This window comes from Danio rerio, chromosome 2 (genome assembly GCF_049306965.1).
Source record: "Danio rerio strain Tuebingen ecotype United States chromosome 2, GRCz12tu, whole genome shotgun sequence".
NCBI lineage: Eukaryota > Metazoa > Chordata > Actinopteri > Cypriniformes > Danionidae > Danio > Danio rerio.
Window position 1 is genome coordinate 32,032,796 of NC_133177.1, and position 20,085 is coordinate 32,052,880.

General features: G+C 40.2%; 1 protein-coding gene across 2 annotated transcripts in view; it reads left to right on the plus strand.

Moving 5' to 3' along the window:
• Positions 1-20,085, plus strand: part of cdh12a (cadherin 12a) — a 122,569-nt gene that overhangs the window by 81,486 nt on the left and 20,998 nt on the right. For both annotated transcript variants that reach the window (XR_012388821.1, NM_001159830.1), the window contains exon 7: positions 18,079-18,332. Coding sequence is in view for 1 of the 2 variants with exons in the window: in NM_001159830.1 (NP_001153302.1) it covers positions 18,079-18,332 (254 nt within the window). In the remaining variant the exon portion in view is untranslated. The remainder of the gene's footprint in view (positions 1-18,078; positions 18,333-20,085) is intronic.

The window sequence follows — 20,085 nt, forward strand, 5'->3', positions numbered from 1 at the left end:
AATCAAATTTCTTTTTTTCTCTGATTCCTTGGCTCAGTCCGATTCAAATGCACCCTATGACGTCATTTTCCGTCATGAATTTTTTCGCGCTATTTTAAATTTTTCGAAAAACCTATTTGATCGAACTCGTCCTAGGCCATTTCTCCGATTTTCACCAAAATTGAATCACATGATCTACAGACCATGCCAACCAAAAGTTATGGAATTCAAGTTGATTTGACTAACCGTTTTTGTTTAACTTGCGATCAAATTTAACGAAGGACTTGCAAAAACGGACTTGAGACGATATCTCCGTAACGCATTCACCGATTCACACCAAACTTGGTGTGTGTTATGACAACTAGGGTCTGAGGTTACAGGCAGAGTTTCGGCGCACTGCCCCCTAGTGGTCCGGAGATATAAAAAACTTGCTTTTTGGCTTATAACATCTCAACCTTTCGTCCGAAACTCATAAAACTGGTCTCATTACATCCGGCAGAGCATGTCGAGTCAAATGATGTCTGATTTTCACAGGTCAGCCATTTTGGGCGTCGCCCATTTTGATTTTAGGCCAAAAATGCTATATTTTACCAACATATTCACATATTATTACAAAACATGGTATGCATCTGGCACAATGATAGAGGCCAGTATTAACATTAATCAGGCCAAATATGAAGTCTCAAAATCAAACTCTCTAGCGCCACCACTTGTCCAAACTTTCACATACATTTATCATCATAACTTTTGAACCGAATGGGCTACAATCAAAATTCTTTTTTCCTCTGATTCCTTGGCTCAGTCCGATTCAAACCCACCCTATGACGTCATTTTCCGTCATGAATTTTTTTGCGCTATTTTAAATTTTTCGAAAAACCTATTTGATCGAACTCGTCCTAGGCCGTGTCTCCGATTTTCACCAAAATTGAATCACATGATCTACAGACCATGCCAACCAAAAGTTATGGAATTCAAGTTGATTAGACCAACCGTTTTCGTTTAACTTGCGAACTAATTTAACGTAGAACTTGCAAAAATGGACTTGAGGAGATATCTCTGTAACGCATTCACCGATTCACACCAAACTTGGTGTGTGTTATGACAACTAGGGTCTGAGGTTAATTGCGGAGTTTCGGCGCACTGCCCCCTAGTGGTCCGGAGATACTAAAAACTTGCTTTTTGGCTTATAACGTCTCAACCATTCGTCCGAAACTCATGAAACTGGTCTCATTACATCCGGCAGAGCATGCCGAGTCGAATGATGTCTGATTTTCACAGGTCAGCCATTTTGGGCGTCGCCCATTTCGATTTTTGGCCAAAAATGCTATATTTTACCAACACATTCACATATCATTACAAAACATGGTATGCATCTTCAACCCCATGCCCTGAAAGTACTCAAAAACGTCTGGAGCAGCGCCACCTTATGGCCAATAGTGCTTGGCCCCTTAATTGCTGCTTGCAGCTATATTTATTATTATTATTATTATTATTATTATTATTATTCTTCTTCTTCCGTTTCTTCCGCCGGATTTGAATGGCAGCCCATATAGGCGTATGCGGGAAAGTTGTATAATTTGGCACAATGATAGAGGCCAGTATTAACATTAATCAGGCCAATTATGAAGTCTCAAAATCAAACTCTCTAGCGCCACCACTTGTCCAAACTTTCACGTATGTTTATCATGATAACTTTTGAACCGAATGGGCTACAATCAAAATTCTTTTTTCCTCTGATTCCTTGGGTCAGTCCAATTCAAACCCACCCTATGACGTCATTTTCCGTCATGAATTTTTTCGCGCTATTTTAAATTTTTCGAAAAACCTATTTGATCGAACTCGTCCTAGGCCGTGTCTCCGATTTTCACCAAAATTGAATCACATGATCTACAGACCATGCCAACCAAAAGTTATGGAATTCAAGTTGATTAGACTAACCGTTTTTGTTTAACTTGCGAACTAATTTAACGAAGAACTTGCGAAAATGGACTTGAGGCGATATCTCTGTAATGCATTCACCGATTCACACCAAACTTGGTGTGTGTTATGACAACTAGGGTCTAAGGTTAATTGCGGAGTTTCGGCACACTGCCCCCTAGTGGTCCGGAGATACAAAAAACTTGCTTTTTGGCTTATAACATCTCAACCTTTCGTCCGAAACTCATAAAACTGGTCTCATTACATCCGGCAGAGCATGTCAAGTCGAATGATGTCTGATTTTCACAGGTCAGCCATTTTGGGCGTCGCCCATTTCGATTTTTGGCCAAAAATGCTATATTTTACCAACATATTCACATATCATTACAAAACATGGTAAGCATCTGGCACAATGATAGAGGACAGTATTAACATTAATCAGGCCAATTATGAAGTCTCAAAATCAAACTCTCTAGCGCCACCACTTGTCCAAACTTTCACGTATGTTTATCATCATAACTTTTGAACCGAATGGGCTACAATCAAAATTCTTTTTTCCTCTGATTCCTTGGCTCAGTCCGATTCAAACCCACCCTATGACGTCATTTTCCGTCATGAATTTTTTCGCGCTATTTTAAATTTTTCGAAAAACCTATTTGATTGAACTCGTCCTAGGCCGTGTCTCCGATTTTCACCAAAATTGAATCACATGATCTACAGACCATGCCAACCAAAAGTTATGGAATTCAAGTTGATTAGACCAACCGTTTTCGTTTAACTTGCGAACTAATTTAACGTAGAACTTGCGAAAATGGACTTGAGGCGATATCTCTGTAACGCATTCACCGATTCACACCAAACTTGGTGTGTGTTATGACAACTAGGGTCTAAGGTTAATTGCGGAGTTTCGGCGCACTGCCCCCTAGTGGTCCGGAGATACTAAAAACTTGCTTTTTGGCTTATAACGTCTCAACCTTTCGTCCGAAACTCATGAAACTGGTCTCATTACATCCGGCAGAGCATGCCGAGTCGAATGATGTCTGATTTTCACAGGTCAGCCATTTTGGGCGTCGCCCATTTCGATTTTTGGCCAAAAATGCTATATTTTACCAACACATTCACATTTCATTACAAAACATGGTATGCATCTTCAACCCCATGCCCTGAAAGTACTCAAAAACGTCTGGAGCAGCGCCACCTTATGGCCAATAGTGCTTGGCCCCTTAATTGCTGCTTGCAGCTATATTTATTATTATTCTTCTTCCGTTTCTTCCGCCGGATTTGAATGGCAGCCCATATAGGCGTATGCGGGAAAGTTGTATAATTTGGCACAATGATAGAGGACAGTATTAACATTAATCAGACCAAACATGAAGTCTCAAAATCAAACTCTCTAGCGCCACCACTTGTCCAAACTTTCACATACGTTTATCATCATAACTTTTGAACCGAATGGGCTACAATCAAATTTCTTTTTTTCTCTGATTTCTTGGCTCAGTCCGATTCAAATGACGTCATTTTCCGTCATGAATTTTTTCGCGCTATTTTAAATTTTTCGCAAAACCTATTTGATCAAACTCGTCCTAGGCCATTTCTCCGATTTTCACCAAAATTGAATCACATGATCTACAGACTATGCCAACCAAAAGTTATGGAATTCAAGTTGATTTGACCAACCGTTTTCGTTTAAATTGCGATCAAATTTAACGAAGGACTTGCGAAAATGGACTTGAGACGATATCTCCGTAAAGCATTCACCGATTCACACCAAACTTGGTGTGTGTTATGACAACTAGGGTCTGAGGTTACAGGCAGAGTTTCGGCGCACTGCCCCCTAGTGGTCCGGAGATATAAAAAACTTGCTTTTTGGCTTATAACATCTCAACCTTTCGTCCGAAACTTATAAAACTGGTCTCATTACATCCGGCAGAGCATGTCGAGTCAAATGATGTCTGATTTTCATAGGTCAGCCATTTTTGGCGTCGCCCATTTTGATTTTAGGCCAAAAATGATATATTTTACCAACATATTCACATATTATTACAAAACATGGTATGCATCTGGCACAATGATAGAGGCCAGTATTAACATTAATCAGGCCAAATATGAAGTCTCAAAATCAAACTCTCTAGCGCCACCACTTGTCCAAACTTTCACGTATGTTTATCATCATAACTTTTGAACCGAATGGGCTACAATCAAAATTCTTTTTTCCTCTGATTCCTGGCTCAGTCCGATTCAAACCCACCCTAGGACGTCATTTTCCGTCATGAATTTTTTCGCGCTATTTTAAATTTTTCGAAAAACCTATTTGATCGAACTCGTCCTAGGCCGTGTCTCAGATTTTTACCAAAATTGAATCACATGATCTACAGACCATGCCAACCAAAAGTTATGGAATTCAAGTTGATTAGACCAACCGTTTTCGTTTAACTTGCGAACTAATTTATGTAGAACTTGCGAAAATGGACTTGAGGCGATATCTCTGTAACGCATTCACCGATTCACACCAAACTTGGTGTGTGTTATGACAACTAGGGTCTAAGGTTAATTGCGGAGTTTCGGCGCACTGCCCTCTATTGGTCCGGAGATACTAAAAACTTGCTTTTTGGCTTATAACGTCTCAACCTTTCGTCCGAAACTCATGAAACTGGTCTCATTACATCCGGCAGAGCATGCCGAGTTGAATGATGTCTGATTTTCACAGGTCAGCCATTTTGGGCGTCGCCCATTTCGATTTTTGGCCAAAAATGCTATATTTTACCAACACATTCACATATCATTACAAAACATGGTATGCATCTCCAACCCCATGCCCTGAAAGTACTCAAAAATGTCTGGAGCAGCGCCACCTTATGGCCAATAGTGCTTGGCCCCTTAATTGCTGCTTGCAGCTATATTTATTATTATTATTATTCTTCTTCTTCTTCTTCTTCTTCTTCCGTTTCTTCCGCCGGATTTGAATGGCAGCCCATATAGGCGTATGCGGGAAAGTTGTATAATTTGGCACAATGATAGAGGCCAGTATTAACATTCATCAGACCAAACATGAAGTCTCAAAATCAAACTCTCTAGCGCCACCACTTGTCCAAACTTTCACAAACGTTTATCATCATAACTTTTGAACCGAATGGGCTACAATCAAAATTCTTTTTTCCTCTGATTCCTTGGCTCAGTCCGATTCAAATGCACACTATGACGTCATTTTCCGTCATGAATTTTTTCGTGCTATTTAAAATTTTTCGAAAAACCTATTTGATCGAACTCGTCCTAGGCCGTGTCCCCGGTTTTCACCAAAATTGAATCACATGATCTACAGACCATGCCAACCAAAAGTTATGGAATTCAAGTTGATTTGACCAACCGTTTTCGTTTAACTTGCGATCAAATTTAACCAAGGACTTGCGAAAATGGACTTGAGACGATATCTCCGTAATGCATTCACCGATTCGCACCAAACTTGGTATGTATTATGACAACTAAGGTTTGAGGTTACTTGCAGAGTTTCGGCGCACTGCCCCCTACTGGTCCGGAGATACAAAAAACTTGCTTTTTGGCTTATAACATCTCAACCTTTCGTCCGAAACTCATAAAACTGGTCTCATTACATCCGGCAGAGCATGTCAAGTCGAATGATGTCTGATTTTCACAGGTCAGCCATTTTGGGCGTCGCCCATTTCGATTTTTGGCCAAAAATGCTATATTTTACCAACATTATCACATATCATTAGAAAACATGGTAAGCATCTGGCACAATGATAGAGGACAGTATTAACATTAATCATACCAAATATGAAGTCTCAAAATCAAACTCTCTAGCGCCACCACTTGTCCAAATGTGCACATACGTTTATCATGATAACTTTTGAACCAAATGGGCTACAATCAAAATTCCTTTTTCCACTGATTCTTTGGCTCAGTCCGATTCAAACGCACCCTATGACGTCATTTTCCGTCATGAATTTTTTCGCGCTATTTTAAATTATTCGAAAAACCTATTTGATTGAACTCGTCCTAGGCCGTGTCTCCGATTATCACCCAAATTGAATCACATGATCTACAGACAATGCCAACCAAAAGTTATGGAATTCAAGTTGATTTGAACAACCGTTTTCGTTAAACTTGCGATCAAATTTAACAAAGAACTTGCGAAAATGGACTTGAGACGATATCTCCGTAACGCATTCACCGATTCACACCAAACTTGGTGTGTGTTATGACAACTAGGGCTTGAGGTTATATGCGGAGTTTCGGCGCACTGCCCCCTAGTGGTCCGGAGATACAAAAAACTTGCTTTTTGGCTTATAACATCTCAACCTTTCGTCCGAAACTCATAAAACTGGTCTCATTACATCCGGCAGAGCATTTCGAGTCGAATGATGTCTGATTTTCACAGGTCAGCCATTTTGGGCGTCGCCCATTTCGATTTTTGGCCAAAAATGCTATATTTTACCAACACATTCACATATCATTACAAAACATGGTATGCATCTTCAACCCCATGCCCTGAAAGTACTCAAAAAGGTCTGGAGCAGCGCCACCTTATGGCCAATAGTGCTTGGCCCCTTAATTGCTGCTTGCAGCTATATTTATTATTATGATTATTATTATTATTATTATTATTATTATTATTGTTGTTGTTGTTGTTGTTTATGACTATTTATTGTAGCTGTTGTTGTTATTATAAATATTGTTATTTTTATTATTAATACTACTATTATTATTATTATTATTATTATTATTATTATTATTATTATGTGACAAACATTAACCAAATATCTTTTATTCTGGCAAAGAACAGGTTAAACTTTTTTTTTTGAAAGGCACATTAATATAAAAATATTTTCATTGTCTTTTGAGAGAATTTTTGCCTCACAGAATTCTTAAAAAGAGAAAGTAACAATTGCTCGAAATTGTCAAAATACCTCTCAAAATGTTTGCAACAGATACAAAAAAGAAAACTTTTAATTAGATTTGTTTTATGAGAGTTGACAGTTTTGTAGGCAGTATGTAAACATGAATAACAATGTGAGTACATGTTTATTTTTAGCAAAATCAGGAGTTATTTCAGGGTCAGATTTCTTTTGAGGAGACATATTATGCCCCTTCTCATTAGATGTAATATTAATTTCCAATGTCCACTGAATGTGTGTGTGAAGCTCAAAAATACCCCAAAGACAAAAAAAAAAAAAAACAAAAAAAAAAAAACAACAACAACATTTGAATTTAAACAGAACATCAACATTTGAGCTTAAACAAAAGATCAACATTTATGCTGAAATTGTTTTTATGTGTCTTTTTAAATGCACATGTGTTGCTGCATTCCAAACGAGGGAGGATCTTTTACTTGCTGTTCAGAAACTCTAAAAACAACAAATAGTCCGGTTCATGCAGCCGAAGATTAAATCTTTACGTGTTCAAGTGGTTGATAACCTCTAGACTGCACCAGTACGTTTCTGAACAGTTAGTAGACACTATAATGCAGTGTTGTGAAGTAATACTGATTCAAACTAGCACGCTACTTATCTGTTCATAAGTGCTGATAAACATTACACTATTAGTACCTTTTCCTTGTCTTCACAGAACATAGAAGCTCTAGTAGAGTTTAGTTTACACAGTTGAAGTTCTCTGACATTATCAGGAAGACTATTCCAGAGTTTAGGAGCCATAAATGAGAAGGCTCGACCCCCTTTAGTAGACTTTGGTATTATGGGTACTACTAGAGGCCCTGAGTTTTGAGATCTTAAAATGTTGGATTATAGCGAGACAGAAGGTTGTCCAGATAAACAGGAGCTAGATTATTTAAAGCTTTGTTGGTAAGGAGACTATTTTATTACCAATTCGGAACATAACAAGCAGCCAATGTAAGGAGGTAAAAATTGGGGTTATATGGTCATATTTATATAAATTATAATCAGATCTCATTCCTACATTGGCTAAAATAAAGACATTCATTATATGTTCCCTTTAGAATTAAATAATAAAAACTTTCTAGCCAACTGTAGACATACGTGCAGACATATTGTACAAGACAATGTTTAATAGCTTTGCTAACACCAATTTTTACTCAGATTTGACGCTTGGCGAATGTACATTTTATTTTCAGAGGGATGATGTTGTCTTTTAGGCCAGAATTTGGTAGCTAAGTAGCTAAGTTCCAATGCTACAGATTTGACACAGTAGCCAGAAGTTGCTGTATTGGACATTCTGTGTGTTGGTGATTTGGCCTGCTGGCTCTCTGTCCTGTCATTTCCCAGACTGTTATTTAGCATGGTCAGCTCTATGGCAGACGCGTATCTCAACACTAGCTGGAAATGACATCGGCAGACATAATTGTTGTGTGCTGTCAGCAGTGATAAGACGTCACTGCAGAACAGCAGTGTGTCGCGGACATCAAGCTGATGCTTTTTAAGAAGCGCTAAGGTCTTTGGCTGACAGTGACAACAGTAAGTTGTCTTTGTAATCGGTCTTATTTGATGAAAGTGTCTCTTTTAGCACTGTTGAGGATTTATATTCCCTAAGCTGTTCTGAAAGACTTATGCCTATTGTTTTTTGGGGGGGCTTGCAACAGACTGTTACAAATTGTTTTTTTGCACTCAGTTAAACTCATTAACCAACCCCAGTGCAAGGCAAGTTTTTTTGTCTTCTTCTTCTACAGATGAATAAGCTACACCATGGTCTGAGATGGTTTATGCAGAGACATGCCGAAAATGAATAATTATTTTTTGCTTTTTTAACAATTCTAAAATGTTAATGCTGATGCTGAAAATTGAAATTGTTGTTTTGTGTTTATCATATGATTACAGTTGTTGCACGTCCGCCGATTACCACCTCAAAATGAGCGAGTTTGAGCCACTTGTACATTAAGGTAGCATTCAGAAAAATACAAAACACTAGCAAAGAAACTTGACACAGAGGAACATAAACACCTACTGCTAGCATTATTAAAGAGTTTAAAGAGTTATTGCAGAACAACACACACAGCACACAGAAGTATAAATGCACAGCTGCACACATTGCATGCGCCGTGGGTCACACCGATCACTTGACGCAGTAGTATGAACCAGGCTTTAGACCAGCACATCCATAAGTACTCAAAGTGGCGCAAATGGATTTGCTGTTTAAACAGTGTGGTGCAAAACCTGAAAATTAGGGTTGTGCCGGTCTGAAAATAGCAATAAATCGCTCCAAACATGTTTTTCATCGTGCCAGGTGTATGATAGGGACCACCCAGTGTATCCTTATATCCTGATATATTTATATTTAAGTGATGTTTGTAAACAAATTTCGGGAGGAGCATGCGCAGAAGTTTCAGTATCGAATACGTCATTGACAATTATCCCATCATCAAATCAGTTTCTGAGCAACGCCTATATATACCAAAGCTGTCTTACCTGCAGCATCTCACGACTTCAGCGTTGGCACATCCAATCGCTGTAGCCTCGTCCAAACAGCAAATTTCCATGAGGATGACACGGCTCCTCTTGCAAACTCCAAGCCGACGTCCAGCGCATCAACACTCGGCAGAGCATATCAACAGATTCCGCGGTCTTAACTTAGGCCCGCCACGCCGCCGCTCTTTCAGACACCGGCAACATACCTGAGCCGCTCCCCAGTTGGAAACCACCGGCCCAGATCAAGCGAGTGCCAGGCCACCGCTCTACAAGCGAAGCGCCACCATCGGCCAATTCGCCATGACAGCGTGAGCACGTCTCCGCTACGGGCTCATCCACCCCCCACGCACGGAACATTTTCACTTAGTAGCGCCCGCAATCGCTGCTCTCGGCGCCCCAAATTTAGGAAAAACAAGCCAGTCCGCTCGTGAGTTTGACGTCACGCGAAGCGGCTTCCGGGTCCAAGCGCTCTATTCAACTGCATGGGGAGACCCATGAAATGGTAATTATAACGTTTACAAAGCGATTCATTACTTTCGAAAATCATGATCACAATATATATGTCTATGCCTCACACATGATGCAAGTGATTAATTTTATAAATCGTTAAAAAGTTTGGTATTTGTTATGCAGCAAGCCCAAAAAATGGTTGTGTACAACATGACTCTGTATAAAACTAACTTATCGTGTAATATGTTTAAAATTGATCATAAACAAATAATTTCTTAACTTACTGCATGGGGAGACTCATGAAATGTTAATTATAATGTTTACAAAGCAATTTATTACTTTCGAAATCATTATCACAACGGGGTATATGCCAAAGCATGCTAATAGGACTCTTAATTTCCCAGTAACCTGGGCTAAGCACTTCGGGCGAATTGAATGCCAATGCAAGCCAGTGAGTTTAAGGTCTTAAAAATGAGCGATTTCCACTAGCTGAGTGATATCGCCATATCTTTATAATATGAGCATTTATTTGACCCCAGTATGTTTAATGGAGCTTATGCGTTAGCCTGCCGATTCTGACGACCGCGTGCGAGTAAACAGCTTCTGTCTAATTTTACGCTTGAGCAACCAAATAAATGCTAAAGTTAATTTAACTGAATGTATTTTAATGACATTACAACATCGATACTGTATAAGGAACTGTACAAACGGAAAAAGTTCACAATAACAGGTCACTGGAAGTGTATCAGCATGGGAAAAGCAGTAGTTCAGCATATACCCTATACATACGTCCACACCTTATATCTGACTAGCAGAAAGTGATAAATTTTTATAAATTGCTTATTGTTTTTTGGTAATTGTTATGCAGCAAGCAATGCTCGTGTACACTGATTTTGTATAAAATTAACTTTATTGTATAAAATTAACTTTATTGTGTGATGAGAATTTAAAGTGATCATAAACGAAGAAATTTCTCAACTCAAATGAGTGGCGGCTTGGACCCGGAAACAGTATTACTTGCGTCACCAATAGGTCACCACTTAACAAGCGGAGTCTTCCTTCATGCCGCTTGCAGATTAACCAGGTTTGTTCAGGCCCTGATGCAAGTTCCAGCGTGAGGCTGCCTCCGCTGATGTCACCAACGCCGGCAGCCCCTTCTCTCTTCTCTTTTCCTTCCACCTGTGATCCTAGGGCCATCAGTAGCGCGAGCACGCCTCCGCAATCGGCTCTAGCCCCCAACTTTCTTCAGGCCCCGACGCAAGTTCCAGCGTGAGGCCGCCTCCGCTGATGTCACTAGCACTGGTAGCTCTCCTCTCTTCTCTTTCCTTCCACCCGTGATCCTAGGGTCATCAGTAGCGCGAGCATGCCTCCGCAAACGGCCCTAGTCCCCAATTTTCTGTCAGGCCCCGACGTAAGTGCCAGCGCGAGGCCGCCTCCGCTGACGTCACTTACGCTGGCAGCCCCTCTTCTCTTTTCCTTCCACCTGTGATTCTAGGGTCATCAGTAGCGTGAGCACGCCTCCGCAAACGGCTCTAATCCCCAACTTTCTGTCGGGCCCCGACGTAAGTGCCAGCGTGAGGCTGCCTCCGCTGACGTCACTTACGCCGGCGGTCCCTCTTCTCTTTCCCTCCCACCTGTGATTCTAGGGTCATCAGTAGCGTGAGCACGCCTCCGCGAATGGCTCTAGTCCCTAAATTTCTGTCAGACCCCGACGTAAGTGCCAGCGTGAGGCTGCCTCCGCTGACGTCACTAACGCCGGCAGCCCCTCTTCTCTTTTCCTCCCACCTGTGATCTTGGGCCACGTATAGACTATATTCCTTAGATTCATCGTCTAGGTACTTAACATGTATAAACTTAAGTACGTTATTAACGTTTACATAGACAACACGCGTCTATAAAATAAATTGCTTAATTAAATAAATTTGATAAGTAATTCTGGAGTAATAATAACACCAAGCTGATAAGCAACTTCAGCTCAGAAATCATCCAGAATCCCATTACTAGCTTACCCCATCTATTTTCACTGCGATTTCAAGTCGCAATTGCACTCGGTATAAATCATGGAACTCCATTCAAAACTTCAGGTACTGCTCAATGCTCCTTGCACTACCTTAAGTTCCTTTAATCCTATCAATTAAGTTTTCCACAGAAATTAAACCTAAAAGTCAGTGGAAATGCGCTATCGTTGCCCCCTTTTTTTACCATTTCAACCTCTAAACCTTTCCTAACCCTGGTCATTAACCCCTTCAAGGAGTTCTATTATAAGGTTGCTGCTGCACAACGACCGATCTCATTGGGGATGCACACCCTATTACGTACTACTGCAAGCACAGTGGCTGCTTCCACTCTAGACACACGCCTTATTATGCTCCACTGCAAGCGCAGTGACTGCTCCTATGGTAGACGTACACATCATTATTATGCACCACTGCTAACGCAGTGACCGCTCTCACTGGAGACGCACACCTTATTTATCATGTGCCACCGCAAGTGCAGTGACAGCTCCCACTAGAGACGTACACCTCATCAAGCATCACTGCTAGTCCAGCGACCGCTCCCACAGGGGAAGCCCACCTTATTATTATGCACCACTACAAGTGTAGTAACCGCTCCTACTGGAGACGTACACTTTATTATGCACCACTGCAAGTGCAGTGACCGCTCCTATGGGAGACACACACTTGATTATACATTACTGCTAGTGCAGTGACCACTCCTACGGGAGACGCATATCTTATTATGCACCACCGCTAATGCAGTGACCGCTCCTATGGGAGACGTGCAAGTGCAGTGACTGCACACCTTATAATTATGCAGTGACTGCTCCTATGGGAGATGTACACCTTATTACACACTGCCGCTAGGGCAGCGACCACTCATACCCCATACAGGAGACACACACCTTATTATCATGCACCACTGTTAGTACAGTGACCGCTCCTACGGGAGACGTACACCTCATATTTATGCACCACTGCAAGTGCAGTGACCGCTCTTACGGGAGACGCGCATCTTATAATTATGCACCACTGCATGCGCAGTGACTGCTCCTACGGGAGACGTACACCTTATTACAAACTGCCTCTAGGGCAGTGACCACTCATACCTCATTCAGGAGACACACACCTTACTGTTATGCACCACTGTTAGTACAGTAACCGCTCCTACGGGAGACGTACACCTTATAATTATGCACCACTGCAAGCGCAGTGACTGCTCCTACGGGAGACGTACACCTCATAACTATGCACCACTGCAAGTGCAGTGACGGCTCCTACGGGGACGTACACCTTATAATTATGCACCACTGCAAGCGCAGTGACTGCTCCTACGGGAGATGTACACCTTATTACACACTGCCTCTAGGGCAGTGACCACTCATACCCCATACAGGAGACACACACCTTATTATCATGCACCACTGTTAGTACAGTGACCGCTCCTACGGGAGACGTACACCTCATAATTATGCACCACTGCAAATGCAGTGACTGCTCCTACGGGAGACGCACATCTTATAATTATGCACCACTGCAAGCGCAGTGACTGCTCCTACAGGAGACATACACCTTATTACACACTGCCTCTAGGGCAGTGACCACTCATACCCCATACAGGAGACACACACCTTATTATCATGCACCACTGTTAGTACAGTGACCGCTCCTACGGGAGACGTACACCTCATAATTATGCACCACTGCAAATGCAGTGACTGCTCCTACGGGAGACGCACATCTTATAATTATGCACCACTGCAAGCGCAGTGACTGCTCCTACAGGAGACATACACCTTATTACACACTGCCTCTAGGGCAGTAACCACTCATACCTCATACAGGAGACACACACCTTACTATTATGCACCACTGTTAGTACAGTGACCGCTCCTACTGGAGACGTACACCTTATAATTATGCACCACTGCAAGCGCAGTGACCGCTCCTACGGGAGACGTACACCTCATAACTATACACCACTGCAAGTGCAGTGACCGCTCCTACGGGAGACGTACACCTTATAATTATGCACCACTGCAAGCGCAGTGACTGCTCCTATGGGAGACGTACACCTTACGCAGCACTGCAAGCGCAGTGACCACTCCTATGAGAGACTCATACCTCATCATACACCACTGTCAGCACAGTGACAGCTATTACGGGGATGCATACTTTAACACACAACTTTGCTAATGCAGTGACCACTCCCACGGAAGACGCCCGTCTCCTGTGGGAGCAGACACTCTTGCTAGAGACATTCATCATGCACCACTATCAACACAGCAACTGCTTCCTCCCGAAACACATACCTTATAACTCAACAGCACCCCTCCAAATTCTTAAGATCAGCAAATTTTGGGGGGCTTGCACATTGTCTGGCTGCTGTCCTGTAACAAATAGCGTTTTTTGGGGAGCGCTCTGGGGCCGGGCTAGATACTTCGCTCGAATCCCAACTCCTCTTTGTTTCCTTATAAGGGGAATAACTCGAGTTGGGGTGTCTCCTCGAGCTCAGAGCCCTCCCCCTGGACAGCACGCCAAATACGCTTTATACTTAAACGAATGCAAGTGCGAACTCGTGAAGTGATGTTTGTAAACAAATTTCGGGAGGAGCATGCGCAGAAGTTTCAGTATCGAATACGTCATTGACAATTATCCCATCATCAAATCAGTTTCTGAGCAACGCCTATATATACCAAAGCTGTCTTACCTGCAGCATCTCACGACTTCAGCGTCCCTCCACCACCCCGTCACCTCACCTCTTGCATTTCATTCCCGGGGGGAGCGCTCTGGGGCCGGGCTAGATACTTCGCTCGAATCCCAACTCCTCTTTGTTTCCTTATAAGGGGAATAACTCGAGTTGGGGTGTCTCCTCGAGCTCAGAGCCCTCCCCCCGGACAGCACGCCAAATACGCTTTATACTTAAACGAATGCAAGTGCGAACTCGTGAAATGTATTTATTTTTTTCCCAGAATAGCACACTACACTCTGGAATTGAATGGTTTATGCAGAGGCTTGATAAAAATGATACATTTATTCGTGTTATGTTAACAATTGTAAAATGTTGATGAGGGTGCAAATGATTAATCAGTTTTAGTGATGAAAAAAATAAGAAATTATATTATTGCTAAACAAGAAATATATCTAAGTACTCTTTTAAGTTTTATTTTTTCATTTTTCTGACACACTATATTCTGGTTGAGAATGACTAAAGCAGGCAGAGTCATGCTGAAAATGAATAATAAATGTTTGTTTTTTAACAATTCTAAAATGTTGATGAGGATGCTGGAAAAGCGTTAAATCAATAAATAATAACTCTTACCGCATTCAAAGCATTTATTTATTTATTTGCATGGCCCTTTTTTCATAAGCCACAGTTATGCACAACCAATCAGGCAACTATTAGTAGGAAAAGCAAATCAGCAGGACATGATTTATCTTTTGTGTTCTAATGTCGCTCCTATCGTCTGAGAAAAGAGCGAAGCTAATTGGGCTAATTTTCTTGCTCTATTTTGTCTTGCTTTGTTTGTCATTGCTCCAAAGATCTTAGTGTAATAAATTATCAGTTATTCTAGTTTTAAGACATGTATTTGTTTATCTTTGCAGTAATTTATTGATTGATACATTCATCCATTGATTTGCTTTAGGACTGCATGTCATTAGAACAAACTGACATTAAAATATTTTGTTTTTGTGACATGAAAACAATTTCACTAAAATATCTGAATAGCTCTATTCGGGAAAAAATAAAATATAATAAAGATACAAATTAAATAAACAGCGCTTAATGCTTGATTAATTTTATTTTTCTCTAAAAAATATTTTTGTCTCTAAATATATTGTGGTACAGAAATTAAATAATAAAAGAAACAATAACACTAGACTTTACTGCGAGACATCTCTCTAAGCTACAAATATCTTGTTTCCTAGGACTGAATACATTAAACGTGGTTGTAATATCGTTTTTGCAATGCCAGGCTTTATAAAAACATGTGGAACTTCACTGTTATATATAAACTCTGCAATTAATCTACAAGTTGCCTTTGTTATGAACTGTGGTGTCTACTAAACGCAGGGTGCGAATTAACCGGGGGGTGGGGGGCTCTAGGGTTGCCCCCCTAATTACCTGAAAGACATTAAAACAAGATGTAAGGGTTAGCCCTTTAATGGCAAAAAATAGCTTTCCCTGTTCTCTGATTTGTATCTTAAATAATAATAATTAAAAATGTATAATAAACATATGCTCTTGACCACCCATAACTGGTTAAACCATTGTGAATGCATAATCACGCCAATAAAAGCTAGGCAAATTAAGATTCTACAGTCTGAAACTGGCAGTTCTAGACCACCAGAAGACATTGTAAGTATTCACAAAACAGGTTTCTAGTAAAATATGTGTTTATTTCTTCATGTAGCTTTAAAAAAAGAAAAATTAGACACATAAATTGTGTACTTTGACCGACAGTAACCTCTAAATCAGTCACTAAATATCCCTCAAAACACTTAAAACGTATACATTTTATTAACAAATGAGATGTAATTTAAGTACATTCATAAAATTGATTCACTGAAGTATGTATTACCAAACTACTACCTAAAAAGTTGGTATCAAACAAAAATAATTATTTTTGAGCCATAATAAGTTTTGTTTTCTATAGTTTTTCTTGAAAGAAATAAAAATAAAAATATTAATTAAGGTCAGTTTTATTAGCCTAATTTCAAAATATTTACTCAACTGTATATTATTTAATTGTCTACACAACAAACCAGTTATACAATAACTAATTATTCTAACTTTACTAGATAGCATAACCTAGCTAAGTCTTTAAATTACACTTTAATCTGAATACAACTTCCAAAATAACTAGTAAAACATTATACACTGATTGTCACCATGGGAAAGACAAAAAAAGTAGTTATTAGAAATTAGTTAAACTATTATATTTAAAAATGTGTCGTAAAAAATCATGTGTTTGAAGACTCTTTAGTGCTTTATTTTTTTATTTTTTTTTTTATTTATCAGGATCCCCATTAGCCACTACCAAGGTAGTGGCTATTCTTCCTGGGGTCCATCGAACATAACACAAAATTACATTAATACACAACAACAAAGACTAATAAAAACATTAAAATACAAAATTCATACATAACATCCAAATCAACATGCTTTATGACATTACTAAAAGCAAAAAATGAGTGAAGGCAAAACTAAACAAGTTAAATATTACTTTTACATAAGCGTGACTAAAAACTACATTTGATCAATGTGTTCCATCTATTCTCTGGAACTTGACTACAAACTGACTGTTTGTAAATTCAAGACTGTGTTTCCTAACGTAAAACTATGTGCACTCAATTTCTGATTAATAATACCCATGCTTAGCCCATAAGATTAAAAGTTTTAAAATTGCTATTAAAAACAAAATTCTAATATAATCAACAGTGGACATTTTGGTAATTTTTTTACAACATAAATATGACTAGAGTTGTGCTAATTTAGGGTTTGACATCTGACGAATGTGGGAAGCTGATGCGCGCAACACTGTCGCTGACAAAATACAGGCTTCAGTCATATCTCCGACTACCACCAATGGCTGATCTCGCACATAAATTTAGGGGCTGGGGGCAAGCTTGTTAACCCCCCACCACCCCCCTCACGACCAGCATTGCCTCTGCATAAACAGATTCGTTTTTGAGGTTTATTGGCATACCTTTACTCCAGTAAATCACAGTAAGAGCTAAGAGATATGACACAATGCATACATGTGCATTAAACACGATCTTTTAGCAGTTTATGTGTGTTTATTGCCTCATTACAAACAAGCACATGTGCCTGTGGCCTCATTACAAACACATATAGTGATTTTGCAAGCTTTATTTTCACACTATAACTTACAAGTTAAACATTTGGGGGTCTTAAGTTCTGTTGTCTCCAGTCTGTTCAGTATGACCACAGCACTTTTCTTTTGAGGTGTGACTGTTCCAAAGTCTGCCTTCACATGGCTGAATAAGCACAGTGATGCAAGAGGCACTGACCAAAGACATTTTCTGCCTGCTTTCGTCTTCTCTACCTTTATTCTCCCTCCTGTGATTCAGGGTAAAGTAAGAGGCATCCTTTCCTTTCCGTTCCCTCAGCTTCTGATCTCAGCGTGAGCCTGAAGAATTTAACTTAGATCATGCATTTTATGACCCAGTAACTTTGTTTTGTTTTCTTTTTTTGACTGTACACAGCATGAACATTTTTGACAACGCTTCCGTCCACAAATGAACACCAAAAAAGAGATTAGTCTGTGAATTTAAAAGCCTTTAGAACTGATGAAGTTTTATTATTCATTTCACAGCGTCTGGACTTTGAGACCAGAAAGGCCTACACCTTTAAAGTGGAAGCTTCAAACGCAGTTCTTGATCATCGATTCTTACATTTGGGACCTTTTAAGGACACTGCCATGGTGAAAGTCAATGTTCTGGATGTGGAAGAGCCTCCTGTCTTCAGCCGGCTGTATTACAACATGGAGACGTATGAAGACACACCGGTGGGCATCATTGTTGGTGCTGTCAATGCTGAAGACCTGGATGTAAGCAACAGTCCTGTTAGGTATGTGAGAAACACAATCATACAAATGTAGATCAAAGCATGCACACTTCTACTTTCCTTCGAACACACACTTATTTACACAATGTCCTGTGGGAACTTCTTTTAAAAGTAACAGGTAAAAGCACACTAGACAACATGAGAAGAAAATCCCTGGTCTCATCGGTTTAGTTCATTCGGCTGGCAACAATACAGTAACAATACAAAATGTGCATAATATTTGGTTATATTTTGTTCTGACTGATACTGCTTGTATCTGTTTGGATAGCTTTGCAATGTTACGATTCACTCTCTAATTACTTTGATTCCTGGCTTTTTAGCTTAAATCAAAGTAATTAGTGAGTGAATCATAAAAACAAAATGACCTGCAGCAGACTGACATGGGTAAAACTGAAGCACTTGCAACTTCACTCGCCTTTTAAATAAATGTGTATTTACAGAATGTCCTTTGGGAACTCCTTTCAGAAGCACTCTACATGAACAAGTGCAAGTATTATAGACAACATGAAACAATAACAAACCTGTGGTCCTGTGGGTTTCGTCCATTCGGCAGTCTTGTTTTGAACGTAGTCTGCAGAGCTTTGATTCAATGCATCCTGACAAACTTCTTGCGTAGTTTGCAAGTGTGGACTTTATTTAATGTGGCACATTTGCTTTTTTTAGGCCTTCATTTAAGCGCCTGAAAGTGTTATGTACAATGTTGATGTTAAAAGCAGCTGGGAGCTTGACACTAGCGCATTGTCTTTACGGACGTATTTGTTTTAATATGAATATTTCATGGAGGTACATAAATAGAGTTGTTAGTAATTTAAAAACTCTTAGATTGTGTTAAATATTTTACTGAAGTGCATTTCGTGTTGGATAAATTATGTGTTGCATTTAGAAGTTCATTTGAATTAAACTGTGAGCGGTAATTATTTTGTATCTGATATTTATTTGACAGACTGTTGGTTCCACTATGAATACTTTATTCATACTCATTTACTCAGTAGGAACCATAAACATTTACTCAGTAGGAACACAACTGATGTGTGTTTGGAGACAAGAACACATCTGCCCTCCACCTACTTAACTTCACTAAAACTAAGCAGAGCTGAGCCATTACCACATGGGGAAACTAGGTTGCTGTTGGAAGTGGTGTTAGTGAGGCCAGCAGGGGGTGCTTAACCTGCAGTCTGAGTCCTAATGCCCCAGTAAAGTGAAGGGGACACTATACTGTCAGTGAGCACTGTCTTTGAGAAAAACTGAAGTCCTGTCTCTCTGTGGTCATTAAAAATCCAATGGCACTTCTCATAAAGAGTAGGGGTGTTACCCCGGTGTCCTGGCCAAATTCCCTCCATCTGCCTTTACCATTATGTTCTCCCAATCATCCCCATCCACCGAATTGGCTCTATCACTGTCTCTCCACTTCACCTATAGCTGCTGTGGGGTGAGCGCACTGGTGCTGTTGTCCTGTGCCTGCTGTCGAGAGGGGTCTGGAAGCAGACCTGGTGTAGTGCAATCTGTGCTGCATCCAATGCTTTTTAATAGGCTCACCTAACCCCACCCCTAACCCTCTCTGTTCCCACAGAGAGCGCTCTTATAAAGATAATCAATGATATACGCCTAAATTCAGATTCAGGTAAAATAACAGTGCTGGTATTGTTGGATCTCAGTGCTGCATTTGACACTGTCGATCACAGCATACTTCTGGATAGGCTGGAAAACTGGGTTGGGCTGTCTGGGACAGTCCTCAAATGGTTTAGATCTTACCTTG